Genomic DNA, 23,945 nt, shown 5'->3' with positions numbered 1-23,945 from the left:
TGCCTGCAAGGAGGGGAAGCCAAATTTAATTGTTGCAAGCCTGTCAATTATATCACCGTTAATTACCCATCGCCACGCTTTTCTTAATCCACCTCAGACGGTTTCTTATGGCTGTAAAAATATCACGGTTGCGCAACACAAATTAGAGCCAGTAACATTAAAGAGTGAGAGTAACTAAAGTCTTTTTAAATGGAAAATTACTAGTAGACTTAAGAATGACAGGGGATAATTTTTTACGCATTTGTCCTTTAATAAAAGTCCTTCAAAATAAAAGCGCCCACCATGCGCCAAGTTTAAACCACAAGGAAAAAATAAAAATGAGGGGGGAAAGAAAAAAAAAACACAATGTCTTTGGCTAGTATAAAAAAGTACAATTCTTTGGTACTGTACACCCAGGGTTATCACAACAGTTCAGGCAATGAACTCAACAATCTTGTTATTCAACTTTTTTTTAACATATATGTTGACATATAATTTCCTTCCATCCCCCACTCCACAACCACTGCCTTGTTGTGACTAAATATTTAAAAGAGTTTGTTAAAAAAGCGTGAATGTACAAGTCAAACGGGAAATTTCTTCACAGTGACATCTGAGCTCAGATTCGAGAAACCTCCTGGTGGTTCGCGCCACTGCCTTGAGCCGTCAAATCTCGGCATTGAAAACAAGCGTACCTTTGCTTTGCACTTCAAAATAAGAGTTTCGTATGCAGCTTCCTTTGCCAAAATGAATAAAATAAGTACACATTAGGTTTGCTCTTTTGGCTTTTTACAGTTAATTAAAAAAACTGTATCATTCAGAAGTAACGGTCTTTAAGAAATTTTCATTTTTTTTACAATTAAGAACATAAAAAACCCTTTTATTACTTCAACCTTATGTGACGGGTCTCTTCCTGCACACGCACGTACGTACTCTGGACTCTCACAGTGTGACGTATGCCCTGGCGCCCGGTTAGCTAGCTTCTAAGCTAGTTAGCTAGTTGCGGTTTCTAATTGCCAGTTAATACCAGCTAGAACTAGCTAGTAAGTGGCGTTTTCTTCCCTGGTTACTCTCAGCATCGACTATGGACGACGAAACCCACCCCAGAACCCTGTAAGTAGTTTTTCGTGTCCAGCAGTAACGTTGCGTGTCATTAGTTTCGCTATCGTCGGTATTCGGTGGCTAAATTAGCTACCCGTTGTTTTCACAAACAACTGGACGACATAAACATTTAGCGTTTATGATCCACTACTGTCAGGTTAATTGACATAAGAGTTAATTAATAAGTATATGTGAGTTATATATACGTGTTAACAACTGTCTGTTAGATGTTACTAACATCGTTAAAAACAGACTACTGTAAGGAACTTCACTTCAAAAACTCATAATCCCCAATGATACTGTAATACCAGAAACGAAGTACCCGTAGTTCACTTTTTCGAAGTAAATATAGCTGTAGCTTGTTTCCAGGAGTAAGTGGACTTCTTTTTATTTTTCCTCCTCTAGGTATGTGGGAAACCTCTCCAGGGATGTAACAGAAATTCTGATCCTGCAACTCTTCACCCAGATAGGACCATGCAAAAGCTGTAAAATGATCACAGAGGTAAGCAGCGAAGGTTGCTGGGTTATCTTGTTTTCTACGTTGTTGTCGTGTCCTAATGTTAACTCAAAAGTTAACGGCAAAGATAGCCTTCACTGTTGAGAAACCTGAAGACAATAAAAACATTTTCACTGAGTTGTAGTTTTAGTTGAGCCACACTGTTAATCTGTTGTGTCTGATCTTATCCTTACAGCACACGAGCAATGATCCCTATTGCTTTGTGGAGTTCTTTGAACACAGAGATGCTGCTGCAGCCCTTGCAGCCATGAATGGGAGGAAGATATTAGGAAAGGTGGGACATAGCTGCTCTAAAAGACTATATGCAAAGTTATTAAGTTTATTTGTTGTGTTAATGCTTCTCATCCTTGAATATCATACAACATTGTTTTCCTGATTCTTCTTCACAGTTTTAAGTGCTCTCTGTGAATTCTGTTTTCAGGAGGTTAAAGTAAACTGGGCCACTACTCCAAGTAGCCAGAAGAAAGACACATCCAGTGAGTGATCACCTATTGATTCCCCTACACCACCACGCACACAAACGCACGTACACTCTGCTAGAATCAGAGTCTACTGGGGATTGGCAAATAGTTTGTTTACTATGTCCGTGTTTTCTTTTGTACTAGATCACTTCCATGTTTTTGTGGGTGATTTGAATCCAGAGATTACTACTGAGGATGTCAGGATTGCGTTTGCACCATTTGGGAAAATATCGTAAGTTTTTACGTGTGTGTGTGAGTGGGAGAGTGTTTGTGTGTGTATTTTTTCTACTTGTCTTATGTGTAATAGAATATGTTTCAGTGCAACCACTGATATTTTTTTTTTCTTCCTCCCAGTCGGTTGAGAAACAGGTTTTATAGGTTGTAAAGGTGAAACAGAAAGTTGCATTACACATTGAGGCCTGCATTTCTGACACAATCTTTTTGGATGAAAGACAATTATGTTTTTTTGTCAAGGACTGCAAATTGGCGCTTTGTGCACACCTTTTGGAGAGAAAAACGAACCAGACAACATAATGAATGTGTAACAGGAAAGGATTAACACTAGAATAGAATAGAATAGCATAGAATAGCCCTTTATTGTCACAAAGAGTATTGCTTACATTGAGTAGAAAAGGCCCCACATCGATGCATGTAAACATACTTAAACATGGAGTAACTTATACCTTTAAAATCATGTCGTTGTTGTTTTTAGATATAGAGTGGCGACACATTTGCATTGACAGTGTGGTCGGTCTATTATGTCTTTATTTTTATGACTGAACTGTCAGTTTTATATGCATATGTAGGGTGTGGTAAGTAAACTGTACAGTATGTTAGCAAAATGTAAGCTGTGTATATGTACCTGAACAGCTTTTAGTTTTGAGTCTCAGTGAAGTAATAGCACTTTGGTTATTTTACAGAAATGCTCATAGGATTGGACAGGAGCTTGAAGGCTAACAGCAAGGAACTGTTCACTCTGGAGACTCAGATGTAGTTTTTTTCTCTATTTATTCCATTCTTTCCATATGTCTTTATTTGTAGATGCCATGTATTAACATGACCTAGCTTAGATTAACAAATTCCAGTACAAAATGTCTTCCTCTAAATCTGTGTTTTGTCTTATTTTTGATTTGCATAGTGTTGTTTGTAGTGCCATGATCCTCTTCCAAAAATTCTGAAAATGTCAATTTCTCAAAATTTGCAGCTCCCCAAACTCCATACTCCATATTGGTGGTAAAGAATTGACCAGGAAAAATAAAGAAATCTGTTAACAGGCCATGTATGCCGTTTAATTCCTTTTTTCTCTTTTTGATATTTTCTATTTATCTCTGTCTGTAGTAAGAGTACAAACAGCAGCTTATGAGAATGCATGGTAATCCATAGCCATTTGCTTTGTGATTTTTAAATCTGTAGCCTACTGTTGTGAGGACTGAGCAAACAGTGGTGCTCTAGTGGTAAAGATCCATTAATACATCAGAAATGATTTAATGACAGTACTGTAGGCTGCATGTATTTGTACTTGTTTTGCAAGTGTTGCTTTGAAGTTATATTACGAGTCAGTACAAGGTCATGATAGCTAATTTAGCTTAATGTAGGGCAGAGTAGAGGATTCACAGTTCATTGTGTTTTGCGTGGTTCCTTTTTTTGTTTTAGTGTAGAAGATTTAAACTTCAAAGTGCGCTGAAGTTGTTCTCATTTCTCCTTCCAGGGATGCCCGAGTTGTGAAGGACATGACGACAGGCAAATCAAAGGGGTATGGATTTGTGTCCTTCTACAACAAACTGGTAAGGCTCCAGTGCGAGAACACAGACTGAAGGTTATTTCTATTTTCTGTTTCTTATCCTACTTGAATACATTCAAAACTCAATTATTAATAGTTAGTCTTATCACAACTACAAGCATCTAGCATTACTAGTTTCCTATTTTAATCACCAGTTTCAGTTACTATTTTAAAATTAAAAAGAGTCATGCATGGCCACAAATGAGTTTTATAAATCTATCAAATCCATGAGTAATCGTTTGGCTTGGGTTTGCAGGATGCAGAGAATGCCATTATTAACATGTCGGGACAGTGGCTCGGAGGGCGCCAAATCAGGACTAACTGGGCTACGCGTAAACCTCCAGCTCCTAAGAGCACTCAGGACAGTGAGTATTGTCACATATCCAGTTTCGGCAGGTGCTATAATTACAAACTAACTGGGCACTTCAATAGGTATACCTTGCTAGTATTGGACCCCCTTTTCCCCTCTGCCCAAGCATCAACAAAGTGCCTGAAGGATTTTAGTCCATATTGATGTGATAGCATCACATGTTTGCTGCAGATTTGTTAGCTTGAATCCATGATGTGAATCTCCCGTTCTACCACATAAGATATGATAAGCTTTGTTGTTCTAATTCAGGAGGGTTCCATACAGAAGAGGATTATGGCCACTGGGGAAAAAAAAAAAGAAGTGAGCACGTCTTTTTTCTGCCTTCTTTTCCAGAATTCTGAGAAAAAAGTCAGAATTCGGAAAAAAAAAGAAGACGTGCCCACTTCTTTTTGGCCCCAATCCTCTTCCGTAGATTCATGCATTCATGTTTTTCACACCAAATTCTGACCGTACCGTCTGAATGCTGCTGCAGATATTGAGATTAATCAGATCGGGAAACGGTCCAATCTTCTGTTTTCTGGTTTTTGGTGTATTGTAGCTGTGTGAATTGTAGCTGACAGGAATGTCATCCGATGCTGATGTAGCCCATCTAGTTGAAGGTGGTGCATTCACAGACGCTCTTCTGCCAACCTTTATTACAATGAGTAGTTAAATGAGTTACTGTTGCACTTTTGCTCAGACAAATGACACTCATTGGATATTTTAGGGTTTTTTTAGACTTATCTCTGTAAACACTCGAGATGGCTTTGGGAAAATTCCAGTAGATGGAAACTCAGACCAGCTTGTCTGGGACAAACAAACATGCCATGTTCAAAGTCACATAAATATATTTTATTCCCCATTCTGATGCTTGGTTTACTCAAATGCATTGAGTAGCTACCATGTGATTGACTGATTAGATATTTGCATTATCAAGCAGTTGAACAGGTGTACCTAATAAAGCAGCCAAAGAGTCTGTTATCAACGCATTTTGATATTGTATTTAAATATAGAAGAAACTCTCTTAAGAATAAATTCTCTTAATTTCCTTCACTTTTATCTTCACTTTCACCTTTTCATGAGTCACATTTGGGTGTAGTTTGATTTTTAAAAAAAATAGCAGCGCTTTTATGGGCATAAATTGCAGATTTGATTTGGATTTTATTATCAGCATGAACTAAATGTGTAAATTATAATCATCTATTTAAAAATAATCTGTTTTTATTTCAGATGGTTCAAAGCAGCTGAGGTTTGATGACGTAGTGAATCAATCCAGTCCACAGAACTGCACTGTGTACTGTGGAGGGATCCAATCAGGGCTATCAGGCAAGTGTCACATTCTATAGATGCCATTGTTGCACCCTCTAGTCACTTTGTAATAATAACTTTTTAAGTTGCCTCCAATGAACTAACCTTGTAAACCCTTTTTTTGAACTCTTGTTTATCTTATCCAGAACATCTAATGCGACAGACCTTCTCACCATTCGGTCAGATAATGGAAGTCCGGGTTTTCCCAGAGAAAGGATATTCTTTCATCAGGTAATACTTGATTCTGTTGCAGCATTTGGCCTCTAGGTGTCAATACAAGCACACTGCATGAGTCAGAGACCATTTATACCTTATTCAATGTCAGCGATAGTTGCTGTTATGTTTATTCAGCGTTCCTGCTTGTAGAACTCTGGATAAGAGAGAAAAATATCTCCACGTTGTTGTCCCTATGCAGTTTTCCAAAGCATTTCTAAAGTTTTTTAGTTTCGATGTGCATGTGATGTTATTAAAGGAAGTTATTTAACATGCTGGTAAACATGTCCCTGTCTTAATGTTAAGTATAGGGCTTAAATTATTTATTTTCATTTTAAACTCCATCCAAGCTTAGCAGGAAACTTGGTTCTTTTTGTAATATGATATCAAATATGGTCTCAGCAGTATGAAAGTGAACTCCCCCTGTGATTTGTCTGGTAGAAAATCTGACTTTCAATCTACTCTTTTGCTTTGAAGGTTTTCCTCCCATGACAGTGCTGCCCATGCCATTGTTTCAGTAAATGGCACAGTCATTGAAGGACACGTAGTGAAGTGCTTCTGGGGCAAAGAATCACCCGACATGGCAAAAAGTCCACAGCAGGTAGAGAGAACGTGTGACATAAGTGGTGTTAAAATGTGCGTTTTATATGTCACAATTGGTAGGAATGACTACACACTAGTCACACTAGAATCAGAATGTAGTTTATTGATGTCTTAACTTCCAAACCACAAAAACACCCTGAAACTCGTGACTTTGTCCACTCTTAAAATAATCTTGCTTTTAAGCCAGAATATAGAAAAAATGACACAAAAAAAGGAAGAGGAAATTTACTCATCAAAAAGGTTTCTAGTGTCGTATTTTTGTTGTGTTATTTTTGCTGTTGAATAAACGGGTAAGAGATTGTATATTTACTCACATTTCTGTCATCTGATGTCCTTCAGGTTGATTACAGTCAGTGGGGACAGTGGAACCAGGTCTACGGGAATCCGCAGCAGCAGCAGCAGCAGCAGCAGCAGTATGGGCAGTATGTGACCAATGGGTGGCAAATGCCCTCTTACAACATGTATGGCCAGACATGGAACCAGCAAAGTTTTGGAGTAGAGTGAGTTTGACTTTTGATATTTTGTATAACTACACTGTTTCACTTAAACACCACTTATTATATTTTAATAAAGAGAAGAACTGTCTCTTTGATTTGTTTTACAGCACACTTGATATTTTTGTCCATATTTGCACTAACTCGGTAACTGATATCATTTCAGGCAGTCCCAGTCAACAGCCTGGATGGGAGGCTTTGGATCTCCATCAGCCCAGGCCGCAGCCCCGCCTGGTACAGTCATGTCCAGCCTGGCCAACTTCGGCATGGCTGGCTACCAAACGCAGTAAGAAGGCCCTAACCTCAATGTAATACCAAGGCGACACAGCATTCTTACATTTGGACAGCTGCTGTGGTAAAAGAAGGGCGGGGCCATATTCACAAAGCCTTTCTAGCTAATAGTTGCTCCTACACAATTACAGTATACAACAGAAGGGAGCACACCCCTGTGCAATATTACATAAAGGTCAGGTGATCAGAGCTGTACTGTCCAACAGTAATTGTGTTACTTCTGAGTACAGCAGTATGGTATTTGCTCTCATGCAAAGTTAAAAATGAATGGTAGATATTTCCTTTATAATAAATGTGTTTATATAATATTTGCTTTTCTTCATCAGAGGAAATACCCTATACGCAATAATGCTGTTAGTGATACAGTTTTGAATCTTTTGAAATCTAGGTAATATTGTACAGGTGTGTATTCGCTTTTGGTGTAGAGTGTATGATTTTAATCACAGTCAATTAAACTCAAAACACTTAAAAAAAAAAAAAAGTTTGTTCCATTATTATTCCTAATTCTGTTTTAAAAGAGGGGGGAAAAGTGCTCTTGGGCTTCTCAAGTAAAGCCAAACCAACTGTTTTTGTCTGAGTACGTGTTTAAGGACACACCGTCCTTATGAGTGCTAGACCATGTGAAACATCGAGGATTCATGCCTACAGGGTAGAGATCTTGGCACAGAGACAGAACTTACAATGCCTTTCCTTTCATCACACATTTAACAGGTTGACCAGTGGGCCAACCCATTAACCTCCTAGGACCTGGCGTCCACATATGTGGACATCACATTTTGGGTTATTTAGACCAAAATACTGAATTTTGCTCTACAAGGGCCTGATATCCACTTACAAGGACATTATACTGCTACTGTTCTATCAAAATTTTAAACGAATATCCTCATATTTGGCTCTTATTTTTCTTAAAAACAAAAATAAGGTTAAAAAAAATCTGGTAATTCTTTGTTTTTACATTCATCGGGCCCCAATATGTCCAAATATCAAAGAGAAATCAAAATGCATGCCGTGGAAGAGTTCGGGTCTTAGGAGGTTAAAACATCAATTTAGTACAAATTCTTTCATATTTTACAAAACAAAAGGGCCTTAGAGAAAATGTACGTGTAACATAGCGCACACTTTTTAAATGCCACTATTATAATTTTTTTTTTTAATCCATCAGCTCATGAGGATTAAAAACCGTGAAAACCTCAAACATACCAACATTAATATTTAAAAACCAAACTATGGCAATATTATTTTTTTTAGGTTGAAAGTTTATTTTCTGGTCATGCTTGTCATTTTAGGGCGTAAAACAAGCCTTCATGCGAGTTCATGATAGATTGAGCAGGTAAATCCTCCATGGATTTGTGTTACACTCCACTGAGCCGCAAGAATGACCCACTCAACATTGGTCTGGATCTTCAGGGAATAAAATATCCAGACTTTTAGTCCTGTTTTAATATTTTAAGTCAAAAATGCTTTGTGAATAGAGGCCCTGGAATGGTAGTTTACCTTTCCATTATATGTGAAGAAACTCTCTGTACAACAACTGTGGCTTTAAAGGAGATTCGGGTGGGAAATGGGATTGTGTACCAAGAAGATTTCACCTACACAGGTCTAAAAGCAAAAAATTATTAGAATTTTCATGTTTTTTGTTGTTGTCGTTTTTGTTTTTTAAATCCAATTCCCAGACTTCAGTGAATTTTAGTTTACTCCGTACTGCAGCCAAGATGGACTAATTCATAATGTCTCAAAGGAACGGCTGCAGCACCCAGTCTCTGTATATAGAAAGTATTGTAAAAACTGCTTAACCCCCCCAAACTTTGTAAAGGTAACAAACCCTGCTGTGCTGATTCTGGGGCTGGTTTCCTAGAGGAATGCTGACTCTTAAACGTTTTTGTCCGATTCTTCCTCTGTGTTAATGCCATCATTTAAAACCACTTCTTTCCAGTGGCTTTGAATTTTCTGCATAGAGTTGTAGAGTGAATTTTGTACTATAACCAGCCCTAGTTTTATTGCATAATTCAAATATTATGGTTTAATTACCCACTAGCATAAAGAAAAGCTCCAATGTTTTAGGGTCACAAAGAATTATTTTACTTTTATTCTGAAAGCGGAGGGTCTCCTAAGTGCACGTATTACTGTTTTGTTAATGTGGCAGAAACTTCCCCTTACGCATTCTGAGTTTTCGGTTTAAAGAATATTGACACGTCTCGGGTAAATCATAAAACCCGCTGAAAAATTACGACAGAAGGATTTTTCTCAAACATCCTGCAATTTTGGATTTTATTTGTGTTTGTGCCATTTGTACAGAATATCATACTCCCTGTTTGCTACCTGCTCGTTCTGTAGTGCTAGCCAACAAACCTGATACAGATTTTGTTTGTTTTCATTTGCGCTGGGGTTTTCATTGAATTAAACAGGGTCTTGTTTGTCTAGAGTGTAAATACAAACCTTGATCACAAATCCTCAAAACTTAAACTGATGTAGATACTGTAGGTAGAATGTTACAAAGTTAATCTCCATCATTAAATTTAAGCAATATAGTTTGTGAATGAGCCTTAATTGATTTGTTGGTAAATTCTGAATTTGTTATTTAAAGATGCTCCATTTTAAATCTAAATTATCTTCCTTTTAATTTTTCCTCATTTTAAGTTTTGTGCCATTTTCAGGATGTAGCAGGAAGCAGGTGATGTATCAACTTGAACTGCACGCTAATGACATGTAATATATTTGTTGCTTAAACTATTGAATGTAATGACGATTTGCTTTTTTTTGACCATTATACACATAAATTGAACAACAGAAGTGATGTTTATATAATAATAAAGGATTGAATCGATTTCACATTTAATGGAAAAACTCAACAAAGTCACGTCAAATAAAGAAACCTTTGAACCTTTGAGTGTTCGGTACATTTATTGAGGACTAATAAATGCTGCTGCAGGAAACCATATATTCACTGCCTACCAGACACAATAAATGACAATTATTAAACTTTAGATTAATATAGAAGACAACACGTTTCACACATTTGCTCAAAATCTTTCTGCCCTTTTTAGTGTTTACTGTACTTGGATAATAGACATATTTTTCCATTTTTAACAGGAATAGGTTTGGTATCTGCCAGCATTCACTTTTGACTGCTAGTGTCCTATCAGCAGATAATGATGACATTAGCTATTGTTTGATGTCTCAGTTATGTGTTATGGTTTTTATAATACTTAACACATGTGTTAAACCTCTCGTAAAACAAGAAAATACAAACCTATCAAAACTTGTTTAGAACCAAAAATCATTGAATTCACATTTTTATACCCAAATTTGAACCAACACGCTGGACTAATCAGAAAAAATCAAACATAACATTGAACCACTAAATTAACTAATTTTGCAACTTAATCAAAAACAATGTGTTTTACTACTTTTCTTGTAAAATGGTACATTCATGGAAAATTCACGGACAATAATAATTATATTTTAATATTATTTTGGTGAGTTAACCATCACAAAAACGTAAACATCGTTTTGTTATTACCTGCCCTGGTATTTTAAGACAGCTGTGGTATAAAGCTTACATTTAGTGGTGGTCTAATAAATTTGTTAAACACTGTGTATTAAGTTTTATTCATTTTGTATGTTTAAATTGATCTTCCTTTAAAGATGGTGTGAGAGCTGAAAGATTTACTGAAACAAAACTTGAGAAAAGAATTGTTGCAAGATTTCAAACACTGGTATCATTTCATAGTGAGTGCATCCCAATGTGATGAGTATGATTATTACACCTTGGAATGGTGTTGAAAAATTGAGCCATTTCGCTAAACCATATAAACTATCAAATTGGCCAATAGATATTGAGCAAATATAAGCGAATGTGAACATTCATCAATAGATTAAAGCAAAGTATTCACTTGGAATTTAGTTGATATATGTATTGCCCAGAATTGGATTATATTACACAACTTCTCTATTTAAGTATATTATATTACACAGCACTAATGCATAACATAACATAACATAACATAACATTTTATATATATATATACTTAAACTGTGCAGTCAGCTAGTAGACAAAATATTATTTATACAATTTACATATCTGCATGATTTCTGTTCTTTCAATATTGAAATGTCGTATTGTCAGTACTTTATTTAACATGTATATTAGGAAGTTTTTATCCAGTTGTTTTCCTCAGAGGTTAATTACATACATCACTTGCTGGTGGAGCTGTGTACTGCTTGCCTTCGGGATGACATCTCTGGCGTCTGTTGTGCTGTCCTCACTGACCAAAGTCATGACTATCTGAGACAGTTTCATCCTTCTGGATAAGGGCAATTTAAAATTAATTGTTGTGTGTTTGTAAGACTGCAACCAAGAAAGTCTACTCTCATTTTCTAGATACTACAACACACTTGGTAGCTTGAATGTACTCTTCTGGAGCTGTTTAAGATTTCTAACATGTAATCTTGCTGTTTACAAGTGATGTTTGCTCACATCGTTACTGGTCACGGTTTCTTTGCTGTTGCAGCGTCTTTAGCTTTCCCTTGTAATCCCAGTTTCTCCATAATCAGCTCAGTCTGGGACGCAATGCCTGCCACGGAGCTTTCAAGGTGAAGAACCTGTTTGGCCAGACTTTTGTGGCAATAGAAAGGTAATTGAGTTAAATGTATTACTCTGGTTAGGAGAATGAGATAAGTGCATTCGCAGGTTAAGTTTAAAATTTGTCCCACCTCAAGAAATGTTCCCGCTCCACAAAGGTTTGACTGGAATTGCTCTTGTGCTCGTTGGATTTGACAGGCGGCTTCTCGTGTAATTCCATCTGATAGTTCATTCCGAGATTGTTGATTTCGGCACTGAGAGCCTCCTGACAAAAACGCACAAGCACAAGAAACATTTATTTTGTTAATTGGCAATCAAAATAAGAAATGATCAGAAAATTTTTATAAATATGAACATAGTCATATTTATTTTTTAATGTGCACAAACCCTCTTTTGCTCCAGCTCAGCTTTCATCCACCTCTGTTCGTCTTTATCTAGAATTTTGTTCCCGTCACGGTCAAACTTGGAGAAGGCTGCGTTTATTTCTTGATCGCCATGTCCCATCCTTCAAAATCATCACAGAAGTGAGGCTCAGGTTTAACAGTAAAATAATCAAGTGTTCCTTTTTGATATTTTGTCACTTACTCTTTAAGAGTTTCTCTGAAGTCCTGAAATTCAAGATCTCCAGATCCAGAGTGTAGAACCTTCTGAACATCTGATATTTTCTCTTTTTTAAGCTTCAGCTTCATAAATGTCTTCATGTAGCTCTGATTTACAAGAAAAGTCTGGTAAAACATCATCCATAAATATGGCTAGTTTTATGCCAATTTCCTTGAATTAGCTTTTACCTGTTTAAAAATGTCAGTAATTTGTAGTTCATCTTTTTCAGAGAGCTCCTGCTTCACCTCTGCATATGTATCATTTATGATGGCCAGGAACATGTTCTGAGGGAAAAATACACAAGATAATGTGACTTCTCGGATCAGATGCTTTTATTATCAGTTATCTCGTGCATGACTTACCAGCAGAACAAAGAAAACAAAGAACACATAAGTGACAAAGTAGATCGGCCCAAGGACTCTGTTAGCGCTGTCGATGGCATCAAAATCAAAGTCTCCAAGAATAATTCGGAACTGTGTGAAGCTGTGGGGTGGACAAAAATTGTAAAGAACTACTAATTAACTGATGCTCGTTACAATTAAAACCCTTCATCCTGCCATTGTTTTCAACACGACTTACATGCACTTTACAAAGGTGCTGAATGTTTGAACCTGCATTCCAAAGAGCAAATATCCGAGTTGAGCATAAGCAAAGAACACGATGAAGAACATGATGGCGAATCCGAAGATGTCTTTGGCACATCGGCCCAGCGTGGAGGACAGCTGATTCATGGTCTTACTGAAACTGATGTACTTAAAAATCTACAAGGACGAGAAGAAAGCACACATTCTCTGGAGAGACAACAAAGCAAAATCGCACAAGCAATATGTTGGACTGAAAGGTGTCAGTTCTTTACCTTGATCCATGCGAAAAACAGGTTAACCGCATTCATGTTGTTATACTGGGTTTGCCAGAATGCCAGAAATTCAAAATCTGAATAGATGTTAGGATTTTTCAGCAGATTCCCAAGCAAGCTGTCCACTTTGATGGTCCGAAATACATTGAATATGATGGCAACAATGGCAAGCTGTAAGAAGGTTGTTAGTCTTTAGAAGGCCCTGAAAAATCTGATAAAATGACATGTTTGAACCATCTTTTCTTACCAATATGACAACAATGTCTAGTATGTTCCAGATGCTATTGAAATAGGAGAACTTGTGTATTTTCAGCTCAAGAATCTCCTCCACAATGTAGTAGAGGATGAATACACAGAAGAGCAACTCGCAGCCTAGGATGAAGTAGTCCCAGGTCGTTATGTAGCGAATCAGTTTGACTGTTCGGATCTGGTAGGAAGGGATTGCTCCACCGGTCGCTGGGAATTCAACCACCAACCTGAAGAAGCAGATGACACTTTGGTCAACCAATGGATGGGTATCAGCAGGTGGGTAAAGGTGCAATGGGCAGTAATGCTCCTTACGTGATGACGCAGAACAAGTTGATGTTCGCGTTGTAAGTGGAGAAGTCGATGAAGACTGCTCTGGTTCCTCTGTCCAGCCAAAGGTTGTTCTGTAGCTCTGTCAGTATGTTGGCGCTCTCCTCTTGTGTGCGACTCAGGTCTTGATAGTATCCTGCTCCACTGTAGGTGGCCACCAAGCCCCAGTAAGAGGAACCCTTTATCTCTTTCTCTGTGTGGTAGGTCCAGCTGCAGTGGAAAAACACAAATACTTAGAACACTAAATTGTGCTTCTGCACTTCTTTGTATGTCAGTAAGAAAACAGTGAGTGAATTACGCAGAGCCGTTGATGAGGCCGAAGCTCTGCTCGTCTTCCTTCTGGTTAGTGTAAACAGCGAAACAGCCTTTGATCCCATTTTCGAAGTCACTGTAGACAGTGCAGGAGTTGTTCTTGATCTTGATCTGCCTCATCCTGGGGACACCCAGCAGCATGTTCTCGTAGTAGATGAAAGACGTGTTTCCGCTTTTCAAGGGTTGGTTATTGTACCACGTTGTCCAGTAGAGTCCGTTCAACAGTGGGCCCTGGGCGAACTTTTCATAAAAAGAAAGAGTTTGATTTGTACCTTTCTTTGTGTTCTTAGTGAATTTTACCCCTCAGCCTGAAAGGTTTGGGGTATTGCTGTCACCCTGCAGGCAACGGGGGAAATAGACCGGTAGGCAAGCGTCAGGTGGTGTGGACACCCAACTTTGTAAACCCAATAACTCAAAAATGAGCTGACGTAGGATTTTCAAATTGATACCATCGACTAAAAAAAACACATCTACAAAAAATCAAGACAAGAGTTTGGATATGATGTGATAGATGTTGCATAGATTTACATTTTTGAGTTTTATTATTTGTTACCATTTACAAGTAAGGAGAGCAGATGTGTTTAAGTTTGAAACTTACCAGGCAGGATCACTGGAAACCAAGCTTCTTATTTTTAGGCCTAGTAAAACAACTACTCATTTCTTTATGGGGTTGGAAGGACATATTTTTATATTCCTGCATGTACTAATAAACATATCAGTAACAATTAACAGTATTGGTAAAATCTTAAGCATGTGGAAAAAGATATGAAAGAAGCAGTAACACAAACATCACTGTTTGGTCATTTTAAGTGATGTGGTAATGCAGGGAAGAACATATTGTACTTAAGGAATAATCAGTTTTTATAATTGTTTTTAAGATGTTTCCATTTGAGTTCAGGCACTAATATACATGTTCGGTTAAATGAATCATATAGTTCCTTAAAATTTTGAGAACATCTCAGCTTTGAAGGAAATGAAAAAAAAAAATGTTGATGAAAAGAAAGAAACATTTAGTAGCAGAAAAATCACTGCCATGGGAAAAATGAGGAAAACTTACGGTCCAGAAGTCAGCCATGGAGCCAATAGACTGAAACGTAACCCCACTGCTACTGGGTGTATTCACAAACAGGTTCGTCATGGCGTTAGTGTAATAGTAGGCGCTTGAGCTGGTCATCCCATATGTCACTGAAAGACAACGTAATCACATTGTTAATGCCCGGTCATTGGTTCCTATCTGGCTTTGGTCAGGCTCAGCTCTGAACGTTGCTCCATTCAGTTTTCTGAGATAAGACTCGAATGCTGACACGCAAACCTGCATTGAAGACTTGTTGTTTGGCTTCTTTCTTTTTTTTGCTTTGTTTTTACATCGCTTTAGCTATCAAACAGATCCAGATGAGAGGCCGTAATTTGTTTGAAGAGGGAGCACGCTGTCCTGACGCAAATGGCCTCATCAAACAGTGTAAATCTAACCCAGACAAAGGATGACGCTAAAAGCTCTTATCGCTAAAAGGCACATCCCTTTCAATCCTAGCTGGACAATGGCTTTTGGGAAAGAAAAATGGGAAGGCTATTTTGTAGAAGCCATTAAAGCAACGGGGATACTTTTAATGTTAAATCAACAGTCCAGAGTGCCCTAACAGCCTGTCAAACAGTGAGCACTTTAAAGTGATCAGTAATGCAAATACAGTGTTTGAAAGTAGACTTAGATGTGTTTGGATGTGTATCCCATATTTCAATGACAACATTATGCAAATTAAATACAGGATATTTTTTGGTAAGTAAAAATGTGTCTGAATAACTTCTTTTTGTAAATGTAGGAAAACATTTTTCATATCATAAGATTAAGCGTGGACAGGAAGTTATTGACCAGAGTGTTGAACATTAAGCATTCATTAAGCATATTGAACATTCAGTCAAAACTTTTGAGATCAGTGACGAGCAGAAATGTTGATGTGGAGTACTCACGGAGGCATATGTCCACCAGGAAAAAGACATAGACCAACAGCTCCCGCAGCGTGGTTCGGATGAACTGCTCTCTGTTGTCAGAGGTGTTTTCGGTCAGCGTTGTCCCCCACAGTGCTACGGAAAATAGAAGTTTAAATCATCAATATGTAATTACATGACACAAGCTTTTTTTGTTTTTTTGCTGGTCTGTCAAGCAGAAGTGTACCAGGCTTCGACTGGTTTTACTCGTACTTGTTACACTGCTCATACAGCTGAGATTCGAAGAAGAAATGTCAACATGAGGTAGATTCAAATGTGTTCTTGCCTTTGATAAAACAGCAGCAGCCTCTTCGTTTCTTCAGACTTTGGTCTTTGGTTGGTGGGTCCTCTGGGAGCGCTATCGGGGTATCCAGGTTGTACAGGCTATTCATGTTCCCCTCGAAGTGGGGTTTGGGGTTGAAGACAGTGGTGACCTGGGGGAAGGGTGGAGGGGAGCTACAGTAGCCCTGGTTCACCCAGCCCCCATTACCTACTTTGTCCAACTCAAAGTCCACTTGCCCAGTCAGGTGGCTCTCAGCCCGATTGTTCAGGGTCTTCATGGTGCAAGACGCGTGTGTTTCTCTGTGTGGAACTTCTGGTGTTTCGATTAAAGAGGAAAGTGAAGCTGAGCAGTGTCGGCAGCTTTTGAACACCTGCTGGAGAGGTGGATGACATCAGCTGTGTTGAGGGAGGAGCTGCTGGTCTACTGTTGTAGTCTTGAGATTGAGACCCTTTGAAACACATTGACGTAACAGCACAGTAGGTGTTCTGCTAACACACAGCATTGACATACTGGTTTCTATAGTGTTTGGATATATATATATATAATGCAGAACAATAACTAACATTGTTTGGTTTTCCATTTGATTCAATTAGAAAACAAGAAGCACTCAGAGAGCGCAAACCTCCACCAAGTTAGCTCACTCTCTGGGCACTCCTTACTTTGGGGTGGTGGACGGATGTTTAGTTTGACTATGTAAACATTATGTAGGAGTAGTTAATGGACAACAGGTATTGATTTGTGAATAAGTCAAGATCATTATATAATATTATACCACAGTATATTTCAGATTAACTAGGCAGCTCATTCTCTCTCTAAAGGCAGATATGAAATGGAAAAGTGAGGTCAGAGGTCAAATGTGAGATGATAGTTCAATGCAAACTATAATGTGATATTTTTCGAATACATATATACTGGTATCATAAATGTTGCCAATACAAACAAAGGCAGTAGAACCTTAGAAACATCCATTCACTTCCGCTTATCCTTTTCAGGGTCGCGAGAGCCTATCCCAGCTGTCATAGGGCGAGAGGCGGGGTACACCCTGGACAGGTCGCCAGTCTGTCGCAAGGCTAACACACAGGGACAAACAACCATTCGCACTCACATTCATACCTAGTGACAATTTGGGTTATCCAATTAACCTATCCCCACAAGCTGTATGTCTTTGGACAGTGGGAGGAAGCCGGAGTACCCGGAGGGAACCCACGCAAACACGGGGAGAACATGCAAACTCCACACAGAAAGACCCCAGCCTGATGTTGGAATTGAACTCAGGACCTTCTCGCTGTGCGGCAACAGTGCTAACCACCGTGCCACCTTAGAAACATTTGAAAGATATTATATGAAACTGTATTTGACCCTAAGGAAGAGGTCAGAGGTCTAATGTTGCGTTATATAGCACAATACAAACAATGGCAATAAGAAACATAGTTTCAACTATCTCTAGCATTATTATGACTTTGATCTATTTCAATTTGTTGACCTTGAACAAGAGGTCAGAGGTCAAATCTGAAATCTTTATACAGTAAATTCTACATGTTGACAGTACACACCATACTTGTAAGAATCCTAGTTTATAAGTTATAAGGCTTTTTGTCCATTTGTGACCAATAAATCATTAAGCTGACTTTGAAGCCCTTGGTGGGTGTAAGCTAAATTTTAATGGACTGTTACCATGACCTCACTCTACACCCCCACAAACTTTCATCAGAATTCATTCAAACCTTTTCGAGCTATCGTGTTTACAGAAACAACAACGCGCTCGCTACCAAAACATGTCCTTGGCGGAGGTGACAAAATAAGAGTAGCTTTCCCATCACTCGCATCCTTCGAAATGACATAAAGGACTTTGGTAAATGATAAACTTCATTCTTTTGTAGGAATCTCTACACAGTCCTGCGTGTTAATTTGCTGGAAATGTCCTATTAAAGGATAAACACGCAGCCATGAGCTGAATAAGGCTGAATAATTCAGCAGTTGAAAGACAGTTTACTTCCATGCTGAGCACATTGTTGTCACTATCGATTAATTGCATGTCAAGTATATTCTCTGTTACCAACTGTTCACCACTTGTGGCTGAATTAATGAGTCTAATTGGAGTTTCACTTACAGCCTCTGAATAGTTTCCATTATGCACTTTTAGCTCTTCCATTTATTAATTTTTGCATCATCTGCTTGTGCTATAACAAGCCTCTCGCAGCACCAGCCACTTGTATTATAGTCTTAAGCACTTAAATCCAAACACAGCTACACAAAAGAACAGCAGGGTAATCAGATGAGTTTAATGCGTTAGTGTTTGGACATTACAGCTAAAGCACTGCTGTAGATGTCTTCATCTTAACGCGGATAGAGTTTGGGGCCAGCTATGGGCGTTCATGCTTCATTGGCTCTGAACAGAGCGATTACGCACACCCACTGCCACACAATAGAGTTTAATTTCTGCTCCCCTGCTGAAGCGGTGGTAGAATCTGGCACGCAGGCTTCCTTAATCTGCTGCGGCTTGTGCCACTGTTCAAACTTACTCATATCTGTAATAATCACTTTTCAGTGGCTTATGATAATGATGATGATCATGATGATGACGGCTATTTAGATGGGTAGCCCTGTGGCTGTAAGAGTCGCTGATGATTATCTCTGCTTACATTAAACTAAATGATTGTACTGTTTTTTTTAAAAGAAAAGTCTTTATGTATCAAGTAAATTTGATAGTTGATTTGCTAAATGATGCAAATTAATCACAAAGGCTATTTTCCACCCCGTGATGTAAAAGTGTCTTATCTCAAAGCACAGGACCTTCAAACTAAAGGATGATTTAATACCGAGGCTGCAGAGCGAGGCTTCGCTCTTACAGGGAGTTTGACATGTGCAACACAAACCATGCTGTAAATTATTTCTTCCCAGTGATAATTCCTCACGCAAAGTGACATTATAAGCATTTAAATGCCATACTTTGTTATACTTTAAACGTCACAGTTTTGGTATGAAGTACTCAGAAATTAGCTTTTTTTCATATGTATATTTTGCAAACTTGAATAGCAATAAACTGTGTGAAAAGGGAGAAAACCTCTCATAGCTGTACCAATAAAAACAACACTTATAAAGTTTCATACAAAATAATTTTATTTTTGATGAAAAACTATAATAAAAAAAAGTCTGTTGAAAAATAACATACTTTTTTCTTTTTTTTCAAATCTACAAACATGCATTTACACTTTGGGAAAATAGTTACTTTAGTTATCTGGACATCAGCTATGCATCTAAGACCTCAGTGATTTTTGCATAATCCATCAAACATTGCACAGCTTTTTTAGGGCCACATCAAAATAACCGATTAAAAAAATTACAACATTGCCTGTATCCTCAGTACAATCTAACGGTCTGCAATGACACTACAGCTGTTTCATTGCTATACTCTGAACAAAAACTTGCTCAACATTGCTGGGTTTCCTAGCAAAAACAAATGAAAGGCTTCAAGCCGAAACCGAAGACTCTTTGATTGTCATACAAAATGAAAATAATGCAATACAAATGTATTTACTGTCTCCTAGACTGGAGAAAAATGATTCACATTGTCATTCACATCCAACAACATGACTGATTATCTACTCGATGGAGCAGTTTACGCGTGCACCTCGTGCCCGTCAAACTGATACGAGAGCGATGAGTGGATGTACTCCTGTCCGGTAGCGGAGTCGTACCTCATGAGGCAGGAGTAGTTTTCAGGCTGCACGCAATCAAACTGCAGGTCCAGCCACTGCCTGTGAGAACCAGTGTGCCTCCTGGCATCTGTCAGGATCCGGTTGAGGGCCACGATGTAGCTGAGGGCCATCTGCAGGGTTTCATACTTGGACAGCTTCTTGTCCTGGCCCCACTGTGGGACCACCTTACGTAAGCGATCAAAGGCTGTGTTCAAGCCCTGCATCCTCTTCCTCTCTCTGGCGTTGGCAGCCATCCGGCGCCTCGTAGCAGTCTCGTACTTCTCCGGGCTCTTGGAGTCCAGCTCTGAAGATTCGGATCCAGAGTCGGTGCAGCTGGGTCGACGGGCCTTCATGGTTTTCGATTGAAGACGCAAACTAATCAGATTTATCAAAGAGGTTCCTACTTTCAAGATTCAGTGCTTCTCTGAGCTTTGATTTATTTGTTTTTCCAAGGCTTTCCCTGTGTGCGGGGTCTCAAGTATTTGCAACTCCAAGGAGTGCTCAGACTGAAGAGTCCAAGGTGTCTGTGATCCTGGAGACATCGGGGCAGCTTTTATAAGACAAAGCAGACGAACAGGTGGCAGCAGGTGGAGCCCCTGCCCCACCCCCACCCTCACCCTCAATATTGCTCATAGAGAAAAACACACCCATGGAGACTCATAAACACCCACACCCACTCCTAGGCACACACACACACACAAAACCTTAATGAAATTTCAATTATCTTGGGCTGGGCTATCTGGCCATGGCTTCACTCGGAGCCATGTGTCACAAAGACCAAAAGTCTACCATCTGGTAGCTCCACTCACCAGTGCTGAGGATGCAAACGAACTAATAGAGGCTAAAGCTCTAATGTAAAACCTACTAATAAACTATAAATGCTGGACTTCTAATTAAGTTAAATGCAAAAATAGATTTCTTGTATTAGAAGCTAAAACTTCAACACAAAAGGAATTTTATAAAAATCCAGTTTATGTCTCAGCCTCTAAAGGCGTGAAAGGAAGTTTTCAATCTGTACATAAATGAGTCTTTTCAGGTCTAATGTTTCTTTTACGTTGTTGTCTTTAACTGTCAGGATTCAGTCTTTACAACATATCCGATTTATATATAAATTAAATATGGACTCTTGGCTATAAAGCGATTATTAAGTCACATAAGCCATCGAGAGGAAGCCTTTCACTTAAAATGTAATTGCCTCTGTGCGACGAGAACCATAATCTGAGATTAGCCCGAGGCAACGCGAGTGTAAGTGAGGCCTGTAACCTGAGGGACATTAACAGCACATCAGGGGATTATGACTTTCAAACAATATGGAGCAAGATGGTGTAAAGATTACTGCACCGGTGGAGGATTTTTTTTTGGGGGGGGGGGTGGCAGCAGTTTATGTTCAGATGTGGAGACTTTTATAATTCTCTTTTAAGGCTTTTTATCAGTGGTAATGAATGAGAGTGTATGGGATGCATTAATGTTCTTTATGTACTTGCGTCTGCATGCGATATAAATAATTGATCTGTTTAGTCGGCCGAGAAAATGAGACAGACAGAATAATTTGTCTGTCTGTCCTTCCCATCTGCCCACGCTGTCATTCAGCAGGTTCCAGTGACACTCAGACTTATTCTGCTGAAACACCTTAATGTCATTTGACTTCAAAATAGCAGTGTTTTCATCACTTTTACACACTTGCACTGTACTTACATGTTTTAATGTACTTCTAGGTAACTATTTTGAGATGAAGTACAGCTAAAACTTATGGAATCAAATATTAAACTTCCATATTTTAATAATCCATCAGTATAATACACTGTGAGCCACATACAGCCCACTGTGATCTTAAGTGGGTCAGTGTAAAGACATTTAAATAAACATTTAATCACTCATATGTCTGAATATATGAAAAATAAGTGCAACAGTAGATCTCATTTGTATTGTATTTATTTTCTTTTTGCTTTTTTTTTTTTTTTACCATGGAGAAAAAACAACTAACAAACAGAAATTTTTACAGTACATAGTAGAAAACAGGAACTTTTCTGTTACTTAACTATTTCAGTTCATTATTGAATACCAGTTGAGGTCTTTATCAATAGGAAATGCAGTAAAACATGAAAATACAGTTAAAAGTTAAAAATCTACACCCTCTTTCACAATTTCCAAAGTTGCCCAGAGGGCCTGATTGGAGTCATTGCTGGGCTTCTTCTGGCCCCTGGGCCTTATGTTTGACACCTCTAATTTACATAATAAGATTGTATTCTTAAAAAAAGGGACTCACTTTTGTTTACAATTCAGCTCTTTTACATGATAACTCTTTTTCTTTAACTGCTGCTTCTGCTGTGTTTTGTTGAGTTTTCTTTCCTGTTGTCATTCTTTGTCAGGAAGGACATGCAGCTCCTGCCACTGTGTATTGACAGGCTCAAAGCTTGGGTGTAGAGGCAGGTTATGAATGATTAATCACTGTTGGAGCCCGAGCATAATGCCGGTCTCTGGTATTGGGTCAAGCACACAAGCTGATGCTGTCTGGTCATTTTGGGATGGACTGGTTAGCTGTGCAGTTAGGCATGTAATCCCATCTACCAGTTGGTTAATTGATTACAGATTGATGCAGTTTGCCAGCTGCTGCTTGTCTTGTCTGAGGGGCTCGTCTCGACGTTGCCCTGCCCTTACGTGCCTTCCACCCTTTTCTTTTTTTGCAGCCCCTCATACGATTGGCTTGTTGGAGCACCGATGGCTCAGCCATGCCCCTCTGTCAAAAGCCATATGTCACATCTGAGGAGTGATTGGTTTGCTCTGAGAGAATCATGCACCCTCAAAAATCCAGATCTCCTCATGGAGAAATAGAGATTAGGGAAGAAAGCGTATGCTTTAGTGCAAGCGAAAGTGTAAGACCAGGTTTAATCTACATTGAGTTAATAAATCTCATTATCATCAGGATCCACCTTACCTTAAACAAGCAGCTTAAATAAGATTACACTTGCTTTCAGAGGAAATGCTTTGTGTGCTAAACTTCTCCTCAAACACATGTGAGTGCTTATCAAATGTATTTTGTGACAGTTACTTACAAAACTGTGTTCGGCACATTGATGTTACAGTGCAATGAAGACAGTAACAATTATCAGGTTTAACGTATTTTAAAAAACATCACGGCAATATTCATCACGAAATGAGCTGTAAGTGTAACGAATGCAGCTTAAAAAAAATCTAAGAATAAAAAAACAAACAAACAAAAAACCCACAAAACACTTGATTGTTTACTGCTTTACAACACCCACCCACACACAGCACCCAGTTAACAAGTAGGCCTGGCAGCTGGTCAGATGAGGCAGCGAGTATAATTGGGTCACGTAAGGTGAACATAATTTTATGCCTGTTTGAACTCTCATCCTCTATAATTGGACTGATTAGCAATGCTTAATTGGCTTCTGAGCTTTCCCATTTGCCTTGTATTTGGCATCAGTTTAAGCTAATAGGACTCCAATTAGAGCAGAGTCAAAACAGGCTCATAATCGTGAAAGCAAAAAAAAATAAAAGTGGATTTTAAAGCCCTCTTAGATGAAAATATTTAAATGAACTGTAATCAAACAGACCCGAGAAGGAAATGGAGAAGATGTTTTTTAGGTGCTGTTGAAGCTGTTCCAGCAAAGCAAACACGTCACCCATTTGAATAAATATAACTTCATTCTGAGAAGGAGAAAACTATTTTACAATGTGCAATTTTACATTAGCTGAATGTGTGCCTGCAGTCTTGTTTTTACTTGAATGCTCAGTAGTAATGGCTGCTTTTGTTGTATATGTCAGTGACGCATTTTCAGTCGTTTTCAGACTCATTCCTCTGGGAAACACTTCTTGAACTTTAGTTTGCTTTTAAGCAGATTGATTATCTCACCTGAAATCAAGGCACCGGTGAGCGCTGAACATGGCTGTATAATGACTATGAGAAGAGCCTGCGTGTTTCTTTAGTTATTTCATAG

At 38.6% G+C, this 23,945-nt stretch overlaps 3 protein-coding genes across 3 annotated transcripts; 1 reads left to right on the top strand and 2 right to left on the bottom strand.

The window, feature by feature from the left end:
- Positions 1 to 892: 892 nt before the first annotated feature.
- On the top strand, positions 893 to 9,980 carry tial1 (TIA1 cytotoxic granule-associated RNA binding protein-like 1). The gene is made up of 12 exons (XM_085297451.1): positions 893 to 1,089; positions 1,483 to 1,579; positions 1,770 to 1,868; positions 2,016 to 2,070; positions 2,200 to 2,287; positions 3,764 to 3,839; positions 4,092 to 4,200; positions 5,415 to 5,510; positions 5,639 to 5,723; positions 6,183 to 6,306; positions 6,648 to 6,808; positions 6,969 to 9,980. The coding sequence occupies exons 1-12, from the start codon at positions 1,061 to 1,063 to the stop codon at positions 7,090 to 7,092; spliced, it is 1,143 nt and encodes a 380-aa protein (XP_085153577.1). The 5' UTR covers positions 893 to 1,060; the 3' UTR covers positions 7,093 to 9,980.
- A 4-nt stretch (positions 9,981 to 9,984) lies between these two features.
- On the bottom strand, positions 9,985 to 16,594 carry pkd2l1 (polycystic kidney disease 2-like 1). Its single transcript, XM_085297452.1, has 15 exons — positions 16,289 to 16,594; positions 15,985 to 16,098; positions 15,077 to 15,204; positions 14,006 to 14,259; positions 13,693 to 13,917; positions 13,379 to 13,607; positions 13,132 to 13,302; positions 12,855 to 13,036; positions 12,638 to 12,758; positions 12,464 to 12,559; positions 12,261 to 12,382; positions 12,063 to 12,180; positions 11,807 to 11,940; positions 11,571 to 11,708; positions 9,985 to 11,397 (listed from the first exon to the last, which is right to left on the bottom strand). The coding sequence occupies exons 1-14, from the start codon at positions 16,560 to 16,562 to the stop codon at positions 11,582 to 11,584; spliced, it is 2,295 nt and encodes a 764-aa protein (XP_085153578.1). The 5' UTR covers positions 16,563 to 16,594; the 3' UTR covers positions 9,985 to 11,397; positions 11,571 to 11,581.
- A 2,904-nt stretch (positions 16,595 to 19,498) lies between these two features.
- Positions 19,499 to 20,446, bottom strand: atoh7 (atonal bHLH transcription factor 7). Its single transcript, XM_085295839.1, has one exon. It carries the CDS (start codon positions 20,334 to 20,336, stop codon positions 19,905 to 19,907), a length of 432 nt encoding a protein of 143 aa, XP_085151965.1. The 5' UTR covers positions 20,337 to 20,446; the 3' UTR covers positions 19,499 to 19,904.
- Positions 20,447 to 23,945: the final 3,499 nt, after the last annotated feature.

The sequence above is a fragment of the Mchenga conophoros genome, linkage group LG13 (genome assembly GCF_057382185.1).
Source record: "Mchenga conophoros isolate Kocher_MC1m ecotype Shallow Benthic linkage group LG13, M_conophoros_male_GT1.1, whole genome shotgun sequence".
NCBI classification, from domain to species: domain Eukaryota; kingdom Metazoa; phylum Chordata; class Actinopteri; order Cichliformes; family Cichlidae; genus Mchenga; species Mchenga conophoros.
Note: the sequence above shows the minus strand (reverse complement) of the source record. Positions and strands in the feature narration are given on the sequence as shown.

What these genes read in the sequence shown, in the direction of transcription:
- tial1 (XM_085297451.1), top strand. Translation starts at nt 1,061, where the DNA reads ATGGACGACGAAACCCACCCCAGAACCCT. An exon ending in GAAACCCACCCCAGAACCCT is followed by an intron (nt 1,090 to 1,482) that starts GTAAGTAGTTTT and finishes TTCCTCCTCTAG; the next exon opens with GTATGTGGGAAACCTCTCCA. An exon ending in TCCTAAGAGCACTCAGGACA is followed by an intron (nt 4,201 to 5,414) that starts GTGAGTATTGTC and finishes TTTTTATTTCAG; the next exon opens with ATGGTTCAAAGCAGCTGAGG.
- pkd2l1 (XM_085297452.1), bottom strand. Translation starts at nt 16,562, where the DNA reads ATGAAGACCCTGAACAATCGGGCTGAGAGCCACCTGACTGGGCAAGTG. An exon ending in GGCCTCATCAACGGCTCTGC is followed by an intron (nt 13,918 to 14,005) that starts GTAATTCACTCA and finishes TTTCCACTGCAG; the next exon opens with CTGGACCTACCACACAGAGA. An exon ending in AGCACCTTTGTAAAGTGCAT is followed by an intron (nt 12,759 to 12,854) that starts GTAAGTCGTGTT and finishes TCCACCCCACAG; the next exon opens with CTTCACACAGTTCCGAATTA.
- atoh7 (XM_085295839.1), bottom strand. Translation starts at nt 20,336, where the DNA reads ATGAAGGCCCGTCGACCCAGCTGCACCGACTCTGGATCCGAATCTTCA.